Here is an 18,126-nt window from a genome sequence, read left to right as displayed (position 1 = left end):
GCAGATCAGTTTCGCCGCAAATCCTCCCACTGTCGATCTGTGGTGGCCGCGTTTGCTTGCGTAGGGGGGAGATAGGATTGGGTTCCTAGGTGCCCTTAGACGTATCCGTCCTCAACCACATAAAACTTGGATCTCTCAAATTGACTCAATTTAGAGCGTAGTAGCTGGTAATCTTGATACTTTACGCGTACACAAAATTATATACACTATTCCGTTACGTGTAAAGGCGTTTGGTCGTTGGTTTTCACGAACACCAACGAAACGCTGCTCGGTAATCAAAGACAAGTCATCTCTCGCTGGATTTGTACGTTTGTTTTCAAGTTGGTTGGATATAACGCGTTTATGAGCCTTCTTATTCATGGAGAATCCGTGGAGAATACGCTGCATTTGCTCATTCGAAGACGATGACGGATTCACCATACAATGCGAACGCTGTGATGTTTGGCAGCATGCAGTCTGTATGAATATTGATCCGAATCACATTCCTGACGAATACATCTGTGAAGAGTGCCAACCACGGCCTGTGGACCGAAAACGAGCCTATGAAATCCAACATGCTCGCAAGTTGCTCGAGGAAAAGAAAAGTACGCCACAGCGGAGACGTTCAGGCAGTACTAGGGGACGGGGAGTCGCCCATGGTTCGACTCGTCTTTCGCATTCTCACATTTCGAAAACAGCGACGAACAATGACTCTGTCTTCGTGCATCAATCACCAGCTCGCAGTTCAAGCACGTCCACAACATCCACTCGCACATCTACGCTAACTGGCAATCGCCGACGTCGCTCCCATGCCCATTCACATTCGGCAGAACGTTTGTTGGAGTCAAATGCCGGCAAAGAGTCTACCCCGTATCGTTTGGAGTATGTTCCAATTGCCCGGAACATAATGTCGGCTAAGGCGAAACAAGTATTATCTACTTGTCGACTAAAAACAGTTTCATCCAACAGCGTTTCCGACTGCTGCAGCGTCGTTCCCGTTGAAACACAAAATTTCTGCGCCAGCAAGTTTGGATTGTTCGCAACACGGGACATAAAACCGAAATCCTTGATTACCGAGGTCATGGGAGATGTGTATACGTTCGATGAATACAAGCATGAACCCAGAAATCAGTATCAATGTATTGGTGTCACGAAACGCTGTGTCTTCTATAACGCTGAAACGGGTCTTGTGGTTGACGCGAGGGTTCGGGGTTCAGACGCTCGTTTTGCTCGGAACAGTTGTCAGCCTACCGTCGGTTTGACTGCTGTCCGTGTCAACAATTTGCACGACGAGGTTCATTTTTTTCTCGTTGCTTTATCACACATCAAGGCAGGAACAGAGTTGACAGTTGACTGGAACTTCGATGAGCATCATCCATACCACGAGTTGTTAAATGAAACTCCCAACGAGCACACTCTTTTGCGTTATGATCATTGGAAAGCCCTAGAAAATCTCACGTCAACTATTTTGACTATGTCGGATTGTGCAATGACTGATTATAGAGATTGTGTATTCGTAAAAATCTTAAGCCTGTTTCAAGATTGTGCCGCTCTCGTTCCTTTTACACTTTCGTTGCCCATGGGCAGTCTTTCAACCTATAATGCTACTCGAGCCGAATATTTGTATCGAGACTCGAGTAACAAACCAACAAGTTTCAAGCCAACACTCCCATTTTTCACACAATTGCCACCCACCATGTCTCTTAAACAGAAGTGGATTGAACGATATGTTAATAAACGAGAGGCTCAGTTAGCCGCTGCTGTTGAACCAATGTCAATGGACTCAAACAACAAATTGGCGGTCGAGCAGTCCGTTGATAAACTTGTTGTTTCCATTAGCGCTGATTCTCCTAAAGAGCGTAAGCGGCTGCCTACAAGCTCTTCTTTGGCCGAAAATGCTACGGACGGGTCGCATGACTCGTCTGAATCTACCGAAATTCTGCCTGCAGCCAACGTGAAGAAAATGAAGGCGAATTCACCCACGCTGTTACCCACTGAGCATTTGGTGGGCAATACTGAGCATATTGCAAGGGAGCCTCTGAAAATAGAAGGACCCACAAAGTTAGAGGGTATGGTGTCGTCTCCCTTGGCAATGCACTCTATGACGAGCATCCCCACGTTAGAGGATGCATTGGACGAGAAAAAGCCTTCTCCCAAGGCTCTTGACGCCGAGTCTCCAAACCCATTGTCACCATTGCCTTTGCTCGCCACTGAGCGGGATGGTGATGCTTGTGTCTCACCCAAAAAGAAACGGCTCTCCCGAACGGAGAAGAATAAGAACAGTGTTCCATCGATTGCCCAGCGGACAACTTCTACACATTCAATGAAACCACCTGTCAATCATGCCCCGCCTACTCCTCCTGCAGCATCTGCGAATCTCGCGTCAACAACTTCCATCCCACGCTCTACACCTTCCTTACGAATTACAATAACGGACTCTCCTATCTCAGCTGTTCCAAAGCCAATTGATCCTACGGTTACATCGCCTTCCATGAATCACCATTTCCATGCTGTACACGCAAGTTCTTCAAAAAGCATTGCCTCAACGCCTACATCTGCCCATGTTTTGTCACCCTTGTTGAGTGTCGATCCATTGCCTACCCTGCCTTCTGCTCTCTCTCCGGACACTACTAAAGCCGAGCCCTCGTTGTCTCCTCAATTGCCCGTTCATCCAAGCAGTGATGTTGTTCCCGCAACTGCTGCTACTCCTGCATCCTCTAATCCTAAGAAGCTTACCTTATCCGAATATCGGAGGCGGCGGCAGTCCTTGGCTAAAACAGCGGTAACACCTAAGAACGTTTCGCCTATTGAAGCTCCACCCAGTGGCTTGCCAACCCTTTCGCCTACCTCCTCCATCTCTGTCCCTACCGCTACAGTCCCTCCCGTGTCCTTTTCTCCAATCGCTAATATGACCGATCCTTTTCCTGCTGAAACAGCTACTGCATGCAAGGTCAATGCACCCTTGCCCCCATCCACACAATCTAATGCCCCTCCGAGAATGAGTGATACAGAGGAAGTCTCGGACAGTCACTGGTCCTCCAATTCTTCGAATGTTTGTGCTACTTCTAAAGTGTGAGATGAACTAAGGGTAAGCGGACATCTGGTGCCTGTTTATTTTGGGATTTATTCGGTTGCTGTATCCTTTGTAAGTCCGCTTCTGATGTTGTTCTAGTCTTCTTTTTTCTTCGTTGCGTGCCATTACATGGTCATGTCATGTCTTGTCATTCGTTATGTTATTCACTTATGGGTCTATGGTGTTCCGTGTTCTCCGGGTTCTTTCATTTGTCTTTTATTCTTATACATTTTTTACATATTACGCTATTTTTACTTTTGCTCTATGACTTTACGTTTTATGAAACGGAGGACGAATCTGGATAAGATTTTCTTAGTCTTGAAATAGTGTTATCCTTCGTCTAAAGCCCGTGACTGAGTCTTTAAATCTTTCGGATTTGTCTCTCAATTCCTTTATGGCCGATTTTTCACCATGTCTGTTCGTTGTGTTTGTTTATTGCTTTTGGACTAGCTCAATCGCTTATCTCGGAGTGTTAGTGAAAGATCGTTTTCTTATATTGTTGGGCTATCTATGGGATTTATGTCTACGTTGTTCACGTTTGCGTATCCAGCGTAGCAGCTTTTTTTACTCCGTTTTCCGTCTGCTATCTTTAACGTGTTTTTTTTTTCTTATTAGGGACGCTACGACGTTGCTCTGCATTACGGTGGTGGTATACGAAGCCGAGAATGTGTGGAGTGCTTCAAGTGTTGAAGTAACTATCCATCACCAAGGAATCAACACCGTCCTCCTAAACGAGCTGGCTAACGTCGGAACGATCTTTTTTCAGCGCGTATTTGCTCGTAGCTATGTTTGGAGTTGCTCTTCCGCACCTGCGGCTGCGTTCAGCAGCAATTGGTAAATTGTGCATTTCTTCGGCACATAAGAGTATTTTCGGAAGTTTACGATCTTCTTCTATTACGAATGTATCTGCATTCTCTCGGCGTTGCACTTTTACCCATCTTTCTCCTTTGTCGCAGACAACAACAAAACAGTCCCTTCTTTCCTTTTCTCCTAGAATTCTGAAGAATACGCTTTTTCCTCAATCGTACAAACGGTCTTACAGCCAACAGAAGTCCTCTCAACAACAAACTAACAGTAACAACTCTACTAGTGAGGCGTCTGAACAACTTGCTAGCAAAAGAATAGCATACTGGCTCCTTGGCTCTTCGGTTTTAGTTTTTGGTATCGTTGTTGTCGGCGGTATCACTCGCTTAACTGAATCTGGTCTTAGTATTACTGAATGGAAACCAGTTACAGGTGCCATTCCTCCATTAAATCATGAACAATGGATGGAAGAATTTGAAGCCTACAAAAAAACGCCCGAGTACGTACAGCTGAAAGCCAACATTTCTTTAGATGAGTTCAAGCATATTTTCTTCTGGGAATGGTTGCATCGTTTTCTGGGGCGTGCAATCGGTTTGTTAATTGTCGTACCCTCTGCTTACATGCTTACGAAGAGAAATACGAGCCGTTGGCTTCGATGGCGTTTGGTGTCCATGTCTGGTCTCGTTGCCTTACAGGGTGTTATTGGATGGTGGATGGTGAAAAGCGGTCTGAGCAAGAGGCTTTTTGAAGAAGGAGCTCATCCCCGCGTTAGCCATTATCGTTTAGCCATACATCTCTCTGCTGCTGTCGCTTTATACATTGGTTTGATCTGGTCAGGTACTGGCATCCTCCTGCGTCACAAGATGCTTCAGACGGCTAAAGCAATTGGCGTTCACAACATGGAAAACACCGTTGCTTCTATAAACAAATTGCGTGGCCTGCGTTATCTGACCACTGGACTTACTGGTTGCGTATTGGGTACACTCATTTCTGGTGCATTCGTCGCCGGTTTGGATGCCGGAATGCTCTACTGCAATTTCCCTAAGATGGGTGAGCGCTGGATTCCGCCAAAGAGTGAACTTTTCCAGTCAGAATTTTCTCGTCGAGAGGATAAGAGTGATTTAGTATGGCGTAATATGCTCGATAACCCCGTCTTGGTTCAACTAGAGCATCGAATCCTCGGCCTCACAACGTTGGCTCTCGGATGTTACGTGTACTTCTTCACTCGCAAACGTCTTGCTCGTGTACCCGCTGACATCTTCCGTTCAACGAAATACGTAGCTGGCGCAGTTACCGCGCAAGCGTGTTTGGGAATCGGTACTCTGTGGTACGTAGTACCCGTTTGGTTGGGTGCTACGCACCAGGGCGGAAGTTTGGTAGTCCTCACTGCCTCACTCGCTCTGCTTCAAAAACTCTTGCCTCGATTCGCGTGGACTGATGTTCGTCGTTTATTGCCGCAGCAAGCTCCAGTAAATAGTCCTTCCGGTGACGCAGCGAGCAGCGGACCTATCCGCGTGAATGCTTTCCAGACTCAAGGGCGTCGCAGCTTCTTCACACTGGCTCCGCGTTATTCTCACCACGGTTCGTCTGCCAAGGGTGACGTTGTTCACATTACTTTTGTTACCCCGGAAAATAAAGAAATCACGGTGGCAGCTCACGAAGGTCAAAGTATTTTAGAAGTCGCCCATTCTAACGATATCGATTTGGAAGGTGCTTGTGAGGGTTCTGTGGCTTGTTCCACATGTCATGTTATTGTTGATCCTGAATTTTATGATAAACTTGAGCCACCAGAGGAGGATGAAGAGGATATGCTTGACCTTGCTTTTGGTTTGGAAGAAACTTCTCGTTTGGGATGCCAAGTGATCCTAAACAAGGATCTCGATGGTATACGTGTTCGACTTCCAGCACAAACACGTAACATTCGTTTGGGTCGTTAATGATTCTCTCTATACAATGCATAAGGCGATTTATTCTAAGTTCCTCCTGTGTACTAAAAAGAAAGGTCTTGACTAAAAGCCCAATGTGTGCGTGATGGGGTTGACAGTTATTCTCGACATAATTGTATTCTTGCATTCTATAAACCCAGTTATGTTTATGTCATGTCTGCTGCCAATTCTTCCTTAAGATACTATCTGTGTCTTTGTGTTCGCACCCTGTGTTCTGGCACGACATTTGAGTCTCTCTGCTTTTGAAAGCTGTTTCTGTTGCAGCACTTATGTACTAATTTCTTTCTTGATGTGTGTGAGAGTCATGTAGATGAAAAAGAATATGATATCGTTTTTCTTTCCTGTTCATTCATTGCTATTTGACTCGTTTCCTTTCGTTTGTAAATAGAGTTTATAAGCATTTTTAGGTTTATTTAAGGTTCACGTGATCTTGTCCATCTTCTTCACCACCAAATATGGGAACAAGGCTCAACAAAGGCTGACGTGTTTGAACAGGATTACTTAACCTTAACCATGCGCTTACTACAGAGTTTAGCGGCCGTGCTGCTACTCTTGGCTGGCATTGGTTCGGCACAACCCTTGGATAATGTTCCTGAAGATTTATTTGTGGCGTCCGTAACCGAGGGGACGTCTCCGGAGGCTTTGGCTGAATTTTTAGGCGGAAAGTTTGTTCGTAGGATGCGGAATCTTCCTAATTATTTTGTGTACTCGGTACCTCGTACTCAATTGAAAAAGAGAACTCTCCAACGTCGCGATTTACCTTCGGGAGTTATTGACGTGCAAAAGCAACATTGGAAACGACGCTATAAACGCGATTCATTCGCGCTGGAAGATCCATTGGTTCTTGAGGTTAGAGAAAAATTCGATATAAATGATCCGCTGTTGAGCCAACAATGGCACATCATAAACACCAATGCCATTGGTCATGATTTAAATGTAACTGGCGTTTGGGAAGAAGGTTATCTTGGCGAAAATGTCACCGTTGCTTTCGTTGATGATGGTCTTGACTTTAGACATGCAGATCTCCAGGATGCGTTCTCAGCTGTTGGTTCTTGGGATTTTAACGATGACGTTCCAGAGCCTCTGCCTAAGCTGGCAGACGATACTCATGGTACTCGTTGTGCTGGTGAAGTAGCTGCTGCTTGGAATGATGTTTGCGGTGTTGGCATTGCTCCGAAAGCAAAGGTTGCTGGACTACGTATGCTTTCCGGTCCCGTAACGGACTTGATGGAGTCTGAAGCACTAAACTATGGCTTTGACACGAACGACATTTATTCCTGTTCCTGGGGTCCAGCCGATGATGGACGTGCCATGGAAGCCCCCGAACCTGCTACACGGAAAGCCCTGCTTAATGGCGTCGTTAATGGCCGTAACGGATTGGGCTCGGTTTTCGTGTTTGCATCGGGCAATGGAGGCTATTACGACGATAATTGTAATTTCGATGGATATACCAACAGTATTTTTAGTGTTACTGTTGGTGCTGTTGATACTGAGGATAGTTGGCCGGCTTATGGCGAGTACTGCGCTGCCCAACTCGTGTCAGCTTACAGTAGCGGACACAATAGACACATTGTGACGACAAATGTCGATGAAACGTGTACACATCGACATGGAGGTACTTCTGCAGCTGCACCTTTGGGCTCCGCCGTTTACGCATTGGCATTGTCCGCTCGGCCTGAACTTACTTGGCGCGATATACAGCACATCACAGTATACTCGGCTCTTCCCTTCCACACCGACGACGAATCGTATGGATGGACGAAAACTTCGGCTAATCTTTTATTTAGTCATAAATTTGGATTTGGTAAACTTGACGCCGGTCGCTTTATAGAAACGGCCAAACACTGGGAGCTGGTAAAGCCACAGACTTGGTACATTACTCCTCTTATGAATGTCAATGCTTCTTTGTCTGCCAATGAAACCGACACTCCCCATGAGGTTCATTTGAAGTTCAACATGACCAGGGCAATGGTTCATCAGAGCAACATTCAGGATTTAGAACACGTTACCGTTCGGACGACTATTCCTTTTAGCCGCCGCGGAAAGTTACAAGTCGTTCTGCGCAGCCCTTCTGATGTGGAATCAGTTCTGGCTACGGAAAGACCGTTTGATGAAAACGCTCAAGGAATTCAAGACTGGACCTTCATGACTGTTCAACACTGGGGTGAAAAACCAGAAGGTGTTTGGACCCTTATTGTCCGTGATTTGAGTTTTGGCGAGCATCACGGCCAAGTAAACAATTGGCAACTTGGCTTGTGGGGACAAGCGTCTAATGCTTCCCAAACCAGAACGCTAAATTTTGATCCCATATCCCCTCCTCAGAACGGCTCTTTGGGCTCTATCGTTTCTTCATACACTTACGACGCAGGAGCAGTTTCTGCCAATTCTACAACAAGCAGTATCTCCTCTAGCCCAACCGCATCCTCCACGACCCTACCGAATGCGACCACTAATGGCACAAACACGACCTCTACCATTCCATCAGAAGAATCCGGCAAAGATAACACAACTGCTTTTGCATCATTCTTGGGGGCGCTGGCGTCTTCTCTTCACCGACCCGTGGTACTCATTGTCCTTGCATCTGTTTTCCTTTGCCTTGGTCTGTCCGTTATTCTATATGTACTCTTCCGCAAACGTAAATCACCTCCCCCCGTTACCGAAGAGTCTACGAACTTGTTACGAGAATCGGAGGTGTAAATTTGACATTTTATTTTTGATGAGAATTAATATCTGCCTTTTGAGAGCTTGAAGCTGCTCTTCATTCACTAGTTGATGTCGTTGTTTACTGAAGATCATGCGTTTTCGCGTATCCCATTTGCTGGTGGCTTACATTCGTTTATAGAGCTATGGTTAGCCTCAACGTTCGTTCTTTTTGTTGAGAGGCACGTTCTCGTTATTTGATCCAATTATTTTTGCATTTTTCTGTTTTTGGCAAAATAAAAGAGTTGATGCCTTTTGTTTTGCCTTTTTCCATATTGCCGAACTTGTATTGCTTTGGACTTAACGCTATTTTGTTTTGATTTTTTTTTTAATGCTTACATATTGATACCGCAACTTCAATACACCAAGTCAACATCGTTTGAGACGAAGAGTTTTACACTTTGCAATGTTGATTATAGGAGGTGGTCCGGCTGCCTACACTGCTGGAATCTACTTGGCTCGAGCTGCTTTAAAGCCCGTATTATTTGAAGGTTTTATGGCAAATGGCTATGCGCCTGGTGGTCAGCTTACGACGACTACCCTGGTAGAGAATTATCCTGGATTTGAGAAAGGGATCATGGGTCCCTTGTTAATGGAAAAAATGCGACAACAAGCAATCAATGCGGGTACCAATATTATTACGGAAACGATTGTCAAGCTAGACCTAAATAAACGGCCTTTTCGATACTGGTCAGAAAGCTCACCTGAGTATGGCACGTGCAGTTCAATCGTTTATGCCACCGGTGCCCGTCCTCGAATGCTTGGTATAAAGGGCGAATCGGATTTTTGGCAGAAAGGCATCTCGACCTGCGCTGTATGTGACGGTGCACTGCCAATTTTTCGCAATCAACCCGTTGCCGTGGTCGGGGGCGGCGATTCTGCTGTCGAGGAGTCCTTAGTTCTTGCTCAGCATGCTTCAGCCGTGAATGTTTTCGTTCGTCGTGATCGACTTTCTGCTTCAGTCGTAATGGCAAGACGAATGCTCCAAAACCCTCGTATAAAAGTTCACTACAACATGAAGGTTATTGAGGCACGAGGCAAACATGCCGGTCCCCTTACACACATTGTAACAAAACGTGTAGACACACAAGAAGAACAAGTTTGGGATATGAAAGGTTTGTTCTATGCCATTGGTCACAACCCAGCAACTGATTTGGTTCGTGGTCAGGTCGATTTGGACGAACACGGTTATGTTCGAACATTGAATGGAACCCCGAAAACAAACATTCCTGGATTCTTTGCTGCTGGAGACGTACAAGACCCTGTCTTTAAACAAGCCATTACAAGTGCAGCTAGTGGTTGCCAAGCAGCTCTTCTCGCTACCGATTATTTGTCAAACTTGCAGTTGCGAACGAAGTAGATATCTCTTTACTTGAGAATGAACAAGACTACTCCTCGCCCTCGTCCTCCAAATCCATGTCCTCATCCGTCTTCGGCTCTTCAAACATGTCTAGGCAGTCGCCAACATATTCTCTGGCCCATTCTGTAAAATATATTCCAAGAGCTAGTAAAGCGGTTTCATCCATGCTTTGAAACAATTCAGGCTTGTCTGTGGCTTTTGCATACTCCGCGGCAAAATCTTGAATACTCTGAACTAAATCCTACATATAAAAGTGTTTGTTAGCTTTTTTTCCGTGGACGAAATTTTTTATATTTTTTATTTTTCTGTATTAACACATACGGAATCGGGAAGAATGTCATCGGGCAGTGTACACACTTCGGTGTCAATCCTGCGTGCGAATACACCATTTTTACTCGTTGGAGCGTTTAAAACATGGTAAATAGAATTCTCTTTTTTCATGGAAGTGGTAACGGGCTCTTAGAGAATGAATGAATTGCGTAGTAGATAAAATAGAAAAAAAAGCGAAAGTTTACGATTACTTGAAAACTGTAAATAAAGAATCCCAATGTCGCTGAATTGTTGATATAACTTTTTTTAGTCTACGGTTATTTTTTGTTCTATGTGCAAACGATGAAGAGCGCAAACAAGAATGCTAGTAGTGTATGGTGAATACAGTCTTTCCAGACTGGTTTGGTATGCAATACGAACCCACCGATTGCTTGACAAAACCTACAAACAATGATATAGTTTTGCTGACAGCAAAAGCTACTTCAAATAGATGCCTTAGCCATAGCTTTAGCGAGTTCATCATCCTCGTCTTCCTCTTTCTCACTCTCCTCCTCACTCTCACCCTCTTCCTCTTCATCGGTAAGTTCTTCCATGTCGTCGAGTTCGTCCAATTCACCAAATCCACGGTTACTGAACAAGGCGCGGATTTCGTCGACAACATCGTCGTCCTCGGAAAAACGGTTACCGTTCAATTCAAGAAGCTTAAGCTTAGGGAAACGTTCCTCAATAAGTTCGGACAACTGTTGAACGGCAGGAAGCTCGATTTCGTTGTATTGCAGACGCAAAATCTCGAGCTCCTTATGGGAGTTCTTAGCAAAAGACTCCATCAAAGCAATACCTCCGGGGGCAGACAACAAGCAATCGTTCATTCCAAGTTCTTGCAAGCCGGGCCACTTTGCAAGGGCGACAGCAAGGGCGCTTGTACCACGATGCGTAAATGTGTTGTCTTGTAAGTCAAGAATGCGAAGTTTGGTGCAGTGAGAAAGTCCATGGATCAACAAGTGCTCAATACCTTCGGGACGGATACCGTTTTGCACCATGCGGACGACCTCAAGATGGGGATTGCTTTGGAAGGCTTCAGCCCAAGCTTCCATACTACCGTTCTCCAAACGGTTTCGACCGCAAATAATCGTGCGAAGAGGTTTAGCGTTGGCTTTCTTCTTGTTGGCAGCAAGATTCTTCAGAGCACCAGCGATCTTTGCACCGGTTTGTGGTCCCAAACCGTTGTTGTGCAAGTACAAATGTTGCAAAGGAGTGTGACGAGACAAAAAGTCGATAAGCGGTTCCTGAGCAGTGGGACCAAAAGCATTGTCACTCAACTTTACCGTGTGCAAGTTCGGGCATTGCAAAAGACCATCCAGCAGGTACTTCAGAGCAATTGGGATCTCATCCTTCATGCGACCCACAAAAATATCACTCAGCTCTGCGACTTCCAGGTTCTTTTTTTCAGCCAAGACACCTCCCAACCATTTGGCAGCCTCAGGACCAATCGTGTTTCCAGAAAAGGCAACTTCCGTCACTGCATCATTGTCCTTCAAGTCTCCGAAAATCTCCTTCTGTTGCTCGGGAGTGATATCGTCGAACTTAAGAGTTTTTCCTTGAATAGAGAAAAGCACCATGGCAAATATAACGATGTGTTTTTGGTGAGATTTTGTTTATGGTGGAGAAGCACTACCGCCTGAATGGGCAACCTTGCACCGGTAAGGTATATTAAATAAAAAATACAAAAAAATTATTCAACCACAATATCAAATGTTATATTTACGAAATTGAGTATTATTAATGAAAAAGGAAAACTGTAATTGCTCGCTCAGTCTTGTTCAAGCGGATCCAAAGTATTTTGTCGTTAAGGAACTCTAGCTACAAAAAATTGCGCTGCCTTTCTTGTGTTACCTGGATTGTGACCCCCTCCAAACCTCACCACCAAGCGTAACTTTATCGCTTCGGTTTTCCATTGGCTCTTGGCTTCGCTTAAAAATAAGGTTAAGCAGATAAAAAACCTTAAAACGGCTATGCGGTAATGCTTAAGGGAAACTGACACCACTTCCACAATCCGCAGTCTTTAGGCAAAATCTCATACCAGGGCTTACTTGTCCTCCGCCAACTACTTCCTCAAGTACTGTACGGAGCTTCTGACACCAGCAGCTTTCTCGTACTGCGGAGCTTCACTTCACAGTTTTATGAACTAAAAGCCATTTAGACACCGGCTCCGCCTTTACCGTGGATCGTTTTGCAGCTGGAACTTCTCACAAAACCGATTTCATTTAATAAGTTCCTTCATTAACTCCCAGCCATTTATTTGCTATTTATCTGTCGGATTTAAGTATTCGGGTTGATTTTTGAGCACACAGCCTCTTCCTACAAAAACTGTAATTTGGTGCTTATATATCAGTCGGTTTTCGCTTGTCGATTGGTTATTCCATTTACTATTTCTCTCTTTTTCTTTCTTTTTGGTTGATAATTACTGGATTTCATTTTCCTTTTCTTCTTCGATAATATGAACTATATTCGTCTAATTTTTCTTGCATCCGTGAGTTTTCTCGTCGGCTTGCTCGTGTTCGGAACTCAGATTTCAGAGTATTTGCCATCAAAAGCCGACGTCACAGAGACCCTTGGACGGTTGAATCCTTTGCAAAGCAGCACTGATGATGTTGTTGGATACGCTCCTAGCGAGCCAGTATTTGCAGGAGAAAGCACATCTTACTTTGTTCCCGTCGTTAACAACTCTGATCCTCAAGTCCCCAAATCTCATGAAATCGTCATTCTCTTGGCTAGTGATGGCTACACTACAGGCAAGAACGGTCATAGCACTTTTGATCAGTGTATCGACAACCGTATCGCCTATGCCAAGCGCCACAATTACGCATTTGAGTTTGTGAACGTGTCCAACCTCGATGTGCTTCCCGTATGGGCGAAAATGCCTGCCATTAGACACGCCATGAAGACGTATCCTGACTCCAAGTGGGTTTGGTGGCTTGACCAGGACGCGTTAATCATGAACATGAATGCCTCCTTACAAGATGTTCTTCTTTCTCCCGCCTCCCTCCAAAAGCAACTGCTCACAAACCATCCGTTCAAGACGAGTGGCGGTGAGCTCTTAAACCACAATTCACCCGCTTCTTATTCCATGAGTGACATCGAAGATGTTCAGCTTATTATTGCTCAAGATCATAACGGTCTGAACGCTGGAAGTTTCTTCATCCGTAACACCCCTCTGATGCGTATGCTCTTGGACTTCTGGGAAGAAGCTAGCTTCCGCGAGAACAAAGTCGCTCCTAACGAACAAGCACTTCTCTGTTACTTCGTTCGTCACCATCCCGAGATTGCAAGCCACGTTGGACTTGTTGAGCAGCGACTTATCAATGCCTACCCCCAAGGTTACAACATGGACTGGCGTCCTGGAGATCTGGTTGTCCACTTGGCTGGCTGCTGGGTCGAAAACCATTGTGAAGAGTGGTGGAACAAGTTTCACGCAATTGTTGCGAAGGAAATGTAAAAAACCAGAAAAATAATCATAAAACCTTAGTCTTTTTGGAGTGCGACGTCTTCTGTTTCGCCTTAAATCTTTCTGTCTGCGTTCACGTCCCTTTGTATCTATTATTTTTCACGGAGCAGACCTAACTAACTGGCTTTTACTGGGTGCATATACATCTTTCCCCCTTCAATTTATTATTTTCGAAGCTCGCCTCCCCTCTAGTCCCTGTTGTCTGCTTGATTGGTTTTGTGCTTTTGTTTGTTTACGACCTCTTTATCACAGTTTCTCAATTTTTCGCGCGCTCGTTCTACACCTGTGTTTTCGTAATCGATAATATGCAGTCAAACACTTGAAGCCACTGATAAATTACAAATGTGAAACCTACGAGGTGGTGCTGCGTAAATTGAAAGAGTATTTTTTTTTACCTTCATTTTACTATTAATAAACGTCTGTATTGATGGTATGAAGAGTGTGTGTGACAACTAGATTCATTTTCGGCCGCTGCTGCTGGCACTGGAGCCCAAACGAAGCAAGGTTTTTGGCGGCGCCATGTAGATGCGCATACAGTTCGTCGTCTTACAGTAAATCATACAATAATTGTCTTCGCCTCTGTATTCTCCCTCGGTCCCTTTCATCACCCACGGTTCTTCTGTCTATTTACTTTGCCTTCCTCCTGAGGAACTCCATCCCACTTCCCCCCACAAAAGCCCAACTCATGTTTACATGCCTACGCATCTTCCACCAACAACGTTCTAAAAGCATTTGATCGCGATGGAGGCCATAAAGCAGAAAATTTTGACAGTTCGGGAACATGCATCGTTAGTCGTAAGGGTAGGTAGCCTTGTGAACTCTTTTTTCCCGTGGAATTCTAACATTTCGTCGTAGACTTACAGACATTGGGTGGACATGACCATTCCTTATAGAAAGCGTCGTTGGGCCGCTCAGACGGCTCTTCTTTGCTTGTTCTTTTTCCGTATTTTCTATGTGAAGGGCTGGTACATTGTCTGCTATACTTTGGGTATTTATTTGTTGAACCTGTTTCTTGCATTCTTGACGCCCAAGTTTGATCCCAGCTTGGAGCAGGCCATGCTTGAAGAGGAGACGGAGGAAGGCTTGCTTCCCACATCAAAGGATGATGAGTTTCGTCCGTTTATCCGCAGATTACCTGAGTTTAAGTTCTGGTATGCATCCATCAAGGCCACCTCGATTGCCATGATTACTACATTCTTCCGCATCTTCGACGTCCCGGTCTTCTGGCCTATTCTTGTAATGTACTACATTGTCTTGTCATTCTTTTGCTTCCGTCGCCAGATCCAGCATATGATCAAATACCGCTACGTTCCCTTTGACTTTGGTAAGAAGAGATTTGGATCGAAATAAGACTCCTCGTAAGAGTCAGTGTTGTGCAGCTTGATGTTCGCACATGTGCAAGTCCGTTGTTTGTGGACCCGGTACACGGAGCATGCACTCTTCCCGAACCTCTGTTTTTTTTCTGTATTTTCTTTCCTTTTTTTAGATGGTTACATTGTCAGGTTTGTTATATAAGGGTATAAAACGTTCAAAAATTATTTGGTCATGTATAAAAGTTCTCTGCATCCAAAAAGCGAAGAACTATTGATGTGCACCAAACTGAGCATGGAAGGTCAGCAGGATATGGCTTTCCCAACAGACAGGTGGCCATAGAGCTGCCCCCTCTCGCGCATCATCTTGTCTTAACATTTCCCACAGCAGTGTCTCCGACAATTGTTGCTGGGTTTCGTGACGGGTGTGCGCGCCTCAAAGCTGTATGCGTTCTCCTGCTGCTCTTCCCACAAAGTTTTGCCACTGCAACTGCATACAGTTTTGTTTCCTTGTCCCACACCGGCACTACGTGCAATAATGCCGAGAAGACTAATGGATGTTGACGGTTTTGTGTCCTTTGGAATGAGTGTAAGTGCACGACCAATCCACTCGTCCAGACGACCGTTCATAGAAAAAATTGTTTGAATGGTACCGTGGCAAGAGGATGTCAACTCAGCCAGACGTATCCATGGAGAACCGGTGGAGCATGTACCCCGTGAAATGTCACCCGTATGCATAATGGACAGGTCGAATGGAACATTGGGTGCAACGCCGTTCACATTCACGTCGACGACAACTTCTTTACTTTCGGCAAGTGTGAATAGTCTACACAAACCGTGGACTGTAGAGATAGTTGGCGATTCCATGGTGGAAATGTCATCATATAATATGGCGACCGCAGACTCTTGGTTGCTAATTCCTCGAATAAGCACTGGTTGCCGAAGAGTATTTTCCAGTTTCGTCAAAACTTTGGATGGAGAAACTTTCAAAAAATGTCAGTCTAAGTGAATTGCGAGGGAATCGGTGGATTGGAAGCTATGTTTTTGTGATCAAAGTTTGCTTGATTGTCGGTTCCCTTCCTCTCACCTGCATGGTTACACTTACCTGCCACATCCATAAGCACCGAGCCTTTATCCGCGTTCCACACAATGTTCGCTGCATTCAAGGTTGCACAAGCAGCTGTTACTTGGGGCTCAGTGATATCCTTACTATCGCGGAGCCAACACTCTACCTGTTTGTATTAGCGTGCGATCAGAACAAGCCCTCTTCCTCTTCATTTCGTATCAATCATACCGTGTATGTGCAGCCAATATCACTCATTTTCTCGTTTTAAGGTTTGCTAGTTTTGACTGGCACAGCGTATTTTGCTCACTACTAGTTTCTTCGTGGAGAAACTCCAGGGTTTAAAACTCAAAAAGGGGTCATTAGTCGTGCACGATCTACTGCAGATCAAAATAAAGTTGTATCGATTGTCGATCAACACGTTGATCTCTCCTGACGTATGAGGTGTCGATCATCGATGTAGTTATCCACCCCATGTCATGCACATTCACTTGCCCAGAGCAAACCACATTTCCCACAAACAGCTGGAAAGATTTGCAATTGAAGAAGTAAAACAGTACGTTAGGAATTGACTGCTCATTATGTGTATACTTTAGTGGCTAACCATCGCGCTGTAGCTTTAAAAAATGGTTAAAGTTTGTCTTTTTGTCGCTGACGGTTCTGACGAGATTGAATTCTCTGCTCCCTACGGCATTTTTACGCGTGCAAACACGCCCATCGACACCGTGTATGTTGGTGATAACAAGGATCGCCTTGTGAACATGTCTCGTGGCATTCAACTGTACGCCAAACGCAGTTTGTCCGAGTTTCAATCTACGGAGGAGTTTGTGAAGGAGTACGATGTTGCCATCATTCCCGGTGGATGGCAGGGCTCTTTGACCCTTTCCGGAAACAAGAAGGTGCAGGAGATTGTCAAGGAGATGTACAACAAACCCGGCAAGTGGGTTGCCATGATTTGTGCTGGCTCCTTGACCGCCAAGACGAGTGGTTTGGGCGTGAAGACCTTGACAAGCCATCCTTGCATTACCAAGGATCTTCAAGAAGCTGGTTATGAGTGGAAGAACGAGTCTGTCGTCGTGACGGACAACCTTATTACTTCTCAAGGGTATGTTTCATGCGTTCACTCAGCGAACGGGGCCGTGTTGGACCGGACCCCGTTCGGCTTGTTGTGTTACTCGTTTATAGCTGCTGACATTTTGTTTCTAGACCTGGTACTGCTATGCTCTTCGCTTTGAAGATTGCCGAGCAAGTGTTGGACAAGGACACTTACCAAAAGGTTTATGATTCTTTGGAGATGCCTTAAGCATGTCGCTCTTAGATCCATCTAGCGTCGTCCTCTTTGTGTCTGGGTGTTTCTCGGCTGCCAGGAGGCGGAGCTGTCTGTTGATGAGCGTTTATTGTCTCCTAAAACACGTGCAGTCGATGATGCCAAGGAAGAAGCCGATTGCTTTTGATGATTTTTTTTCTGAACACGATTCCCGTGATTACGGATTCTTGAGTATTTTGAGTTTCTGATTTTCGACGTTAATGACTTCTCTGTGACCTGACTCGGACCGACTTCTGTTTTTGCCCGACTCAGTTTGCAGATACGATTGCCAATATATTTGCCATTCATCTCTCTCCATGCACGCAGAAACTGTTCTGGATCTCGGAATGAAACAAAGCCATAGCCTTTGGACTTGCCGGTGTGATCACGAACAACTTTTGCCTTAACGAGTGTAGGGTACGGCGTGAACGCGCGGTAGAGTGTTTCATCAGTGACGTCGTTGCCCAGATCGCCGCAGAACAAGCGAAAATGGTTTGGGTCCCATTCAAGGAGTGTTGGGTCTTCCCAGACCTGCCCTCCAGCTTTACGGACGACGGTGGTTTTAACGGCTTTCGACGACGACGATGACGACATTGGTGAAGAGAGACGACTTAAGTGTGCAGGTTATGTACAAGTAAGCAGGGAATGTAGTGGATTCGTAGGCAACGCGGGGTGCGATGCTGACACAGGCTCTGCTTTTTTATGTTGATCCTCTGCGGCAGCCACCTCTGGCGAAGCTCGAGGAAAGATGTCAAATTTAGTGAACTGTAAGACGTCGTAAAAACATAATAGCGTCTTGTAACACAAATA

General features: G+C 45.2%; 11 protein-coding genes across 11 annotated transcripts; 7 read left to right on the top strand and 4 right to left on the bottom strand.

The window, feature by feature from the left end:
- Positions 1 to 89: 89 nt before the first annotated feature.
- On the top strand, positions 90 to 3,780 carry SJAG_04396 (histone lysine methyltransferase Set3). The gene has a single exon (XM_002175468.2). The coding sequence runs from the start codon at positions 359 to 361 to the stop codon at positions 3,053 to 3,055; it is 2,697 nt and encodes an 898-aa protein (XP_002175504.2). The 5' UTR covers positions 90 to 358; the 3' UTR covers positions 3,056 to 3,780.
- SJAG_04397 (type I ferredoxin Etp1/cytochrome oxidase cofactor Cox15) lies at positions 3,714 to 6,150 on the top strand. The gene has a single exon (XM_002175469.2). The coding sequence runs from the start codon at positions 3,838 to 3,840 to the stop codon at positions 5,791 to 5,793; it is 1,956 nt and encodes a 651-aa protein (XP_002175505.1). The 5' UTR covers positions 3,714 to 3,837; the 3' UTR covers positions 5,794 to 6,150.
- Positions 6,151 to 6,315: 165 nt separating this feature from the next.
- Positions 6,316 to 8,499, top strand: SJAG_04398 (kexin; the record flags this gene model as incomplete). Its single annotated transcript, XM_002175470.1, has 2 exons — positions 6,316 to 7,550; positions 7,590 to 8,499. The coding sequence occupies 2 exons, from the start codon at positions 6,316 to 6,318 to the stop codon at positions 8,497 to 8,499; spliced, it is 2,145 nt and encodes a 714-aa protein (XP_002175506.1).
- Positions 8,500 to 8,908: 409 nt separating this feature from the next.
- SJAG_04399 (thioredoxin reductase) lies at positions 8,909 to 9,862 on the top strand (the record flags this gene model as incomplete). Its single annotated transcript, XM_002175471.1, has 1 exon — positions 8,909 to 9,862. The coding sequence occupies one exon, from the start codon at positions 8,909 to 8,911 to the stop codon at positions 9,860 to 9,862; it is 954 nt and encodes a 317-aa protein (XP_002175507.1).
- Positions 8,998 to 10,495, bottom strand: SJAG_05331 (RNA polymerase I upstream activation factor complex subunit Rrn10). The gene is made up of 2 exons (XM_002175472.2): positions 10,184 to 10,495; positions 8,998 to 10,103 (listed from the first exon to the last, which is right to left on the bottom strand). Exons 1-2 carry the CDS (start codon positions 10,301 to 10,303, stop codon positions 9,891 to 9,893), a joined length of 333 nt encoding a protein of 110 aa, XP_002175508.1. The 5' UTR covers positions 10,304 to 10,495; the 3' UTR covers positions 8,998 to 9,890.
- Positions 10,378 to 11,861, bottom strand: SJAG_04400 (ran GAP Rna1). Its single transcript, XM_002175473.2, has one exon. It carries the CDS (start codon positions 11,749 to 11,751, stop codon positions 10,615 to 10,617), a length of 1,137 nt encoding a protein of 378 aa, XP_002175509.1. The 5' UTR covers positions 11,752 to 11,861; the 3' UTR covers positions 10,378 to 10,614.
- Positions 11,862 to 12,165: 304 nt separating this feature from the next.
- On the top strand, positions 12,166 to 14,106 carry SJAG_04401 (alpha-1,2-galactosyltransferase gmh3). Its single transcript, XM_002175474.2, has one exon. The coding sequence runs from the start codon at positions 12,630 to 12,632 to the stop codon at positions 13,626 to 13,628; it is 999 nt and encodes a 332-aa protein (XP_002175510.1). The 5' UTR covers positions 12,166 to 12,629; the 3' UTR covers positions 13,629 to 14,106.
- SJAG_04403 (metallochaperone Ccs1) lies at positions 14,033 to 16,378 on the bottom strand. The gene is made up of 3 exons (XM_002175476.2): positions 16,242 to 16,378; positions 16,053 to 16,179; positions 14,033 to 15,930 (listed from the first exon to the last, which is right to left on the bottom strand). Exons 1-3 carry the CDS (start codon positions 16,266 to 16,268, stop codon positions 15,320 to 15,322), a joined length of 765 nt encoding a protein of 254 aa, XP_002175512.1. The 5' UTR covers positions 16,269 to 16,378; the 3' UTR covers positions 14,033 to 15,319.
- Positions 14,340 to 16,551, top strand: SJAG_04402 (Rer1 family protein). Its single transcript, XM_002175475.2, has 2 exons — positions 14,340 to 14,438; positions 14,493 to 16,551. Exons 1-2 carry the CDS (start codon positions 14,379 to 14,381, stop codon positions 14,985 to 14,987), a joined length of 555 nt encoding a protein of 184 aa, XP_002175511.1. The 5' UTR covers positions 14,340 to 14,378; the 3' UTR covers positions 14,988 to 16,551.
- Positions 16,316 to 18,077, bottom strand: SJAG_04405 (RNA-binding protein). The gene has a single exon (XM_002175478.2). It carries the CDS (start codon positions 17,908 to 17,910, stop codon positions 17,335 to 17,337), a length of 576 nt encoding a protein of 191 aa, XP_002175514.1. The 5' UTR covers positions 17,911 to 18,077; the 3' UTR covers positions 16,316 to 17,334.
- Positions 16,486 to 17,706, top strand: SJAG_04404 (ThiJ domain-containing protein). Its single transcript, XM_002175477.2, has 3 exons — positions 16,486 to 16,566; positions 16,628 to 17,115; positions 17,217 to 17,706. The coding sequence occupies exons 2-3, from the start codon at positions 16,637 to 16,639 to the stop codon at positions 17,311 to 17,313; spliced, it is 576 nt and encodes a 191-aa protein (XP_002175513.1). The 5' UTR covers positions 16,486 to 16,566; positions 16,628 to 16,636; the 3' UTR covers positions 17,314 to 17,706.
- Positions 18,078 to 18,126: the final 49 nt, after the last annotated feature.

The sequence above is a fragment of the Schizosaccharomyces japonicus genome, assembly GCF_000149845.2.
Source record: "Schizosaccharomyces japonicus yFS275 unplaced genomic scaffold supercont5.2, whole genome shotgun sequence".
Lineage (NCBI taxonomy): Eukaryota > Fungi > Ascomycota > Schizosaccharomycetes > Schizosaccharomycetales > Schizosaccharomycetaceae > Schizosaccharomyces > Schizosaccharomyces japonicus.
The sequence above is the reverse complement of the archived record's forward strand: the minus strand, read 5'-3'. Positions and strand labels throughout refer to the sequence as shown.